At 44.1% G+C, this 6,321-nt stretch overlaps 1 protein-coding gene across 5 annotated transcripts in view; it reads left to right on the top strand.

The window, feature by feature from the left end:
• The first annotated feature begins 1,328 nt into the window (after nt 1–1,328).
• EML5 (EMAP like 5) overlaps nt 1,329–6,321 on the top strand; it is a 132,779-nt gene continuing 127,786 nt past the window's right edge. For 4 of the 5 annotated variants that reach the window (XM_069489129.1, XM_069489121.1, XM_069489111.1 and 1 more), the window contains exon 1: nt 1,329–1,973. In XM_069489129.1, coding sequence (XP_069345230.1) covers nt 1,777–1,973 — 197 coding nt within the window. In that variant the 5' untranslated portion in view covers nt 1,329–1,776. The remainder of the gene's footprint in view (nt 1,974–6,321) is intronic. The other variant, XM_069489138.1, reaches the window with a different exon arrangement.

Raw genomic sequence — 6,321 nt, 5'->3', positions numbered from 1 at the left:
CTTAAAAAACAAAAAAAGCCCTACAGGTGATAAACAGAAATTGTATGTGCCTTTGTCCAGGGAACCCTACACAGGCCTCAGAGCCACTTCTCAAGCCTAAGTTCTTTTTTTCTTTGCATTCCTCTTCTCTTTCAGATTCTGCCCAGAATTGAAACCCCTTCAGAGTTTACTTTTCATGATATTTATGTAAATTTATTTCTCTGAGATGGCCCTTCTTCCCTCTATAAGTCATAATCAAAGTCAAAAAATTATCCTGTCTCAAGTTGGTAATTTGTATCTTTGAAGAAGTAGAAACGGGTAACATTCATTCCAATATATCTGTACCACACAGGAATCATCTTCTTTGGGAACTCATATTTCTTGAAAGGATGGTAGTTTATTTTAGCTTTTGTCAGATTTCCAAGTCTTGTTATTTCCTAAGAAAACAGAAAATTTTAAGACAATAAGGGTCATATTGGCTTATTACAATTAGTATTTTTGTTGTAAGCCTGTGGCTATTATCCTGCACTTAACACCTTCCCCCGCCTTCCTAATCCTGAGGAAATACCTTTTTAATTGTGGATTTCAAATTACCTTTACAGGTATTGATAATTCTCGCTCATATTTTTGTGAGAAAGGGACACTTCAGAAACTAGGTAGGCGGGGAAATGACATTTCAGGAATTGATTGCTCCCAATACTTTTGTCACAGGAGTATTCTACAGGATCACAATACTTAAGCCGTTTGACTTCACGATTACCACAATGTAAGACATCCTGTGCAAGAACTCATTTCGTTAAGAGATTACTGGTGATACTCATTTAGTTAAGAGATTACTGGTGATGTCCAAGACAATAATTAAAAAAAAAAAAAATCCAGGTACCATTGCTATTTATTAAGAAATCAGATCTCACCTGTCATTTTACGATCTAAATTCTATTTCAGCTTTGAGGTCACCTACACAAATCAGAAAATGTACAGACAGTTAGGAAGTCGGGGTTCACCCCCACCCAATGCCTGGGCCAGAGAGCACTCTGAGGCAGCAAGAAACATGCACACGAGGTACTGGGGGGAAAGAGGGATGGAGGTTAGTTAGCATCCTGGGCTCTGATTCTCCCAGGAATAACCGCAGCCCAGGCTGGGTGGAGGGGCCGTGCGGGACCGACAGGCGCTTCTCGGCAGCAGCAGGGGCCGGGGTCGCGGAGGGTCCGCCGGGGCGTGAGCGGCCTGGTGAGTGAGTGCTCAGCGGCGGGGCCGCGGCTGCGGCGGTGACCCGGGGAGCCCCGGCCAGGCCACGGCTCCGGGAAGGGCGGGGCGAGCGCGCGGCCACACGCGGGCGCGTGCCCGCCGCTCTGCTGGGCTCGTGGGCGCGCGGCGCGGGCCCGCCGGGCTGTGGCGACGAGACCGCGAGCGCCGCAGGTGACCGGGGCGGGGAGCCGGGTGCGCGGGCGGCGGCTGAGAAGCAGGAGGCTGGAGGCCGGCCCTCGCTCTCCGCCTCGGCGTTGCTGCCTGAGGAGACCAGGCGAGCCGAGGCGGGCGAAGGGGTCGGGGCATCCACTTGACAGCCGGCGGCGCCCGCGGCCCTCAGCATGTTCCGCGCGGCGAGGCTTCTCCTCCCGCCCGTGGGCTGAGGCGGCGGCGGCGGCCACAGAAACGAGATGCACCTGCCCGGCGCGGCTTAGAGGACGCGGCAGGCGGGAAGTCCCGGCCGCCAGCGGGAGGGCTTTCGTCGCCGGGCCGACGCCGCCGCCGCCGCCGCCGCGGGCCCAAGCCGGAGCGGCGGGTGGGCGCCCCGACATGGCGGCCCGGAGCGCCCCGAGCTGCCACCTGCGGCTCGAGTGGGTGTACGGCTACCGGGGCCACCAGTGCCGCAACAACCTCTACTACACCGCGGCGAAGGAGATCGTGTACTTCGTGGCGGGGGTCGGCGTGGTGTACAGCCCGCGGGAGCACCGGCAGAAGTTCTACCGGGGCCACAGCGACGACATCATCAGGTACGGGGAGCGGGGCTGCCGCCGACACCCCTGCAGACCGCGAGCGGAGTTGGCGCCCACCCGCCCTCTGGGAGCCGTGACCGCTCCTGCGGGGAGCATCCCCCGAGGGGGCACCCGCGGCTGTCCGGTCCCCAGTCCGCGGTTACCACCCTGCCCCCGCCCCCTCGACCCCCCCAGGTCTAGGGGCCCTCTCGGGGCTGTGCGGTACCCTCAAGTCCGCGAATCTACCGGGCGTTCGGTTTGACGGCTTTGTACACTTTCCCCCTCCAGCCAAATTGTGAAAACTGCGAAAAGGTTATTTTGGTAGCATTTTATACCTTCCCATCCCGTGAGAGATTTCTTATTAAACGAATTGGTAACGCGCCAGGGGGAAATCCTTTACCTAAGGAAGAACCGGCCGAAACGCTGCCAGCCTGCGGGCGGGTCACGGGGGGGGGGGGGCGCCCGGGGTGGCAGCCTGGAGGGCACGGACCTGTTGGCCACAGTTACTAGTCCAGGCTTCCCTGCCTGCTATTAGATAGAGAAACAAGCTCCGAGCAGTTTGTTGGACGTTAAAATTTGCACACCCAAAGGCAATTTAAGATAGGTCTTATACGAAGAAGCTGCTAAAAATAACTCCACTGATTTCCAGTTCTCTTGTTCCCTCTTCATTAAAGTACTCGGAAGTAAGTTACTTTTGTATTTTTAATTAAATCGCAGTTTGTTTGTTGTAGTTTTATTCTTCCTTGGACAGTATCTTAAAGTTGGTCCCAGTGCTTGTTTACATTTCTTCAGTGAGTGGTGTGTACGTTCGAAATGTAATTTTCAATCAGTATCTCAGAACTTTTGTGGTAGAGTTGAGAGATTCAGAAATTACTCCAGGCCTCTGATTATTGCCTCAAGCACAGAATTTTTGTCCTTTATGTAGGAGAATATATTTTTAAAAAAACACTTTGAGAATGTGTTTGTGGGCTGCTTCTGGGTTTTGGTTTTGGTTTTTGAGACAGGGTCTCCTGTCACCCAGGCTGGAATGCAGTGGCCAGATGATAGCTCACTGTAACTTTGAACTTATGGGCTCAATCAGTTCTCCTGCCTCAGTCTCTCAGTGGCCAGGACTACAGGTGATTGCCATCACACCCAGCTGATTTTTTTTTTTTTTTTTAATTTTTTTAGAGACGGGATCTTGCTTGTCTCAAACTCCTGGCCTCAAGGAATCCTCTTACCTAGGCTTCCCAAAGTGCTGGGATTGTAGGCGGGAGCCCCCAGGCCTGGCCTTTCTAGGGTTTTAACAGAGATTCTATGATTGGGTTTGGTTACTCAATTTAATTCCCTCATGTATGTTGCACACGACTTAAATTGGGCATTTGAAGTCCAGTATCTTGGTTTAAAGTCTTGTAGGCAAGAAGCCCTGGTACTTTAATTCCGCAAGTGAAATTGTTCTTCTGTTTTGCATCTCTGTACATCTATATATGTGATGTGTAAGAGGGAAAAGGAGGCCTAGGACAAAGGTAGGACAAAATGGAATAAAGATAAGGAAGGCAAAAATGGAGATTGCAGAATAGGGAATGAGACAGTGTTTGTTATTCACTTGTTTGTTTTTTAGACACCAAAGTGCAGTTTTTTTAGATTGTATTTAATGTATCACTTCAGAAAGGAAACTGACAAGTCCAATTCATTTTTGTCAAGTTAGGACCCTTTTTGTAGTGGTGATTACGGTTACAGACCTATTATAATAGTCCAAATTGCTGATGATAAAAACAAAGCAAACAAAACCCATAGTAATTATTTATCTGATTATTCATCCCAAGAGTAGAGTTTAATCCCAATTTCTTGTCTTTTTTCCTGATCCTTTCAAGTCTCTCTCCTTTTCCATGTTTTAGGTTTCCCAAAGTACTAGGCATAGTATTAATAGGAGCTTTACCTGGTTGAAGCAGCCTTGACTGAAGCTTCCTCCAGACATGCAGTCTATTAGATAGAATTCTCTTGAATTCAGGAGGTAGGGTAGGTGTGAAGGATTTTGAGGACTTCTCGTGATGCACTTGTATTGTTTTTATTCCTTGGTGGTTATGAGAGCAGTATGGTACTAAGGCCGTCTGAAACTAGATACAACTTATTTGTTGGGGTAAATTATGTCTTTTTTATTCTTCCAGCAGTAATTAGAAGCTATATGTCACACTGCTTGAATTTTTATAGTTGTGTTTCAGTAAACTATAAAGAAGGTAATGCTTTTGTCTTCTTTTGGTATAGTTACACAACCTGTACATTTATCTCAAAATATTTCAAAATGATAAACATACTCTAATTTTGCCATAATCAAATACATGCCTATGACTTTATGCAAATGATATACCTTAACATGTATAACAAAAGAGGTTTACTGAAAAATTACAATGACGTAGTAACATCTGAATCATATAGCATCTTGAAATTGGTGGCACAAATTTAATATGATACTAAGAATATAATTTAAAACTCAGTCAAAAGTCTCTGGACATTTTATTTCAAGCAGTGAGACAGAGACCATTCTTGTTTGTGAAACAGATCGAGCAAATATTAAAACCTAATTTTTTTACTTCGGTATTTGTAATTATAGAAACAGTTCCAGTATTTTTCAATTATGTCACAGCAGAAGATGTAATATTCATAAATGTGATTATTGGTGAAAAACAATGTTGCTGTAATGTTAGCTTTAGTAATAAAAAGTCAGTGCTGTTTTCATCATCTGTTTTGTTTCTATGTTTGCTTGAAACTTCTGTAAAACTTATTGGTCAAATATGACTTAGCTCGGGACTAAGACTATTTCAGAATGAGCAGATCATTGTCCTTAGATTTTGAAAATGTAAGTGCTATCTTGGTTGTAAAGACTGAGTCACAATCAGTCTGTCATTTGCTTACTGGTTCTGCTACCATCTTACTATCATCTAGGATTGCCAGTGGTGGTGCCATATGACATCTCATCATTTTCTCTGTGTTGCTTGTAGTTGTCTGTCTTCTTTTGCCATACACCTGTGTATACTTCTCTAGTCGTTTATCCTTTAGTTATATTTATTCCAGTAACTAACATATAGAAATTAGCTTCAATGTCAGAAATAATACACTGACATTGTATTTGATCCCTTTTTTGTTTTTGGTTTTTTCTGTGTCTCAAATTATACAGATAAAATTTTCTAGTTATTAGGTGTTTATGACAGGTTTAAGACTAAGTTATAAAATAGACTACTACCAGTTTTAGCATGAGGTGCACATCTATAGCTTGGTCTATGTTTTGAAACTTTTACCAGTTTTCAAAAGAATGTGATAGTTTTTAAAATATGCTTTTGTTGTTATTGCCCATCAACAAATTTTTTTCAAGTTCTTAAAGTAGTGGATATTATTGACAGTTTTCAAATCATTTATACCAGTGAAGACCATTGATGGAGTGTAGTTAACTTGGTACATTTTGGTACTTGACTCTGGTTGCCTTATGGGAGTAATCAGGGTCCATTTTTTATGTATTTTTTTAGGTATAGAATTTGACATACCTTTTTTTTTTTATTTTTTTATTTTTTTTTTTAACATAGTGAAAGTATCTCACAAGATAATGATGAGCTCAAATGACTTTACAGCTGAAATACTTTGAAAAGTATACGATAGTGTATGGTTGCAGGTTAGAATAGTAAGAATTGTTCATTTCTTCTAGGTATGGCTTTTTTTTTTTTTTTTAAAGACAAAATGAAAGGTGTAGTAGCTCTTTTCTTCAGTTGTGGAGGATGGTGGGTTTTTTTTTTTTTTTTGAGACAGAGTCTCACTTTGTTGCCCAGGCTAGAGTGAGTGCCGTGGCGTCAGCCTAGCTCACAGCAACCTCAAACTCCTGAGCTCCAGGGATCCTCCTGTCTCAGCCTCCCGAGTAGTTGGGACTACAGGCATGCACCACCATGCCCGGCTAATTTTTTCTATATATATATTTTAGCTGTCCATATAATTTCTTTCTATTTTTTAGTAGAGATGGGGTCTTGCTCTTGCTCAGGCTGGTCTCGAACTCCTGAGCTCAAACGATCTGCCCACCTCGGCCTCCCAGAGTACTAGGATTACAGGGGTGAGCCACCGCGCCCGGCCAGGATGGTGTTCTTAAGAAAGAAAACTGATCAAGCCTCACTGTAGTCTAGTAAAAGTGGTTTTTGACATATCAGTATTTATAGTATAGAAACTTCATTTATTCAACACAAGTCAAAATTGTAGTTGGGAAAGCAATTCAAAATGTATGATATTTCAATGGTGGATCAATATTTTTTGTGTTTGTATGGGTTCAGAGAAGCAACTTCTTAAAGTCTGGCAGGAATTACTGATATCTACTTGTAGTCTACTTAAATTAAGTTCATGATTTCCCAAA

The sequence above is a fragment of the Eulemur rufifrons genome, chromosome 2 (assembly GCF_041146395.1).
Source record: "Eulemur rufifrons isolate Redbay chromosome 2, OSU_ERuf_1, whole genome shotgun sequence".
NCBI classification, from domain to species: Eukaryota; Metazoa; Chordata; class Mammalia; order Primates; family Lemuridae; genus Eulemur; species Eulemur rufifrons.
The sequence above is the reverse complement of the archived record's forward strand: the minus strand, read 5'-3'. Positions and strand labels throughout refer to the sequence as shown.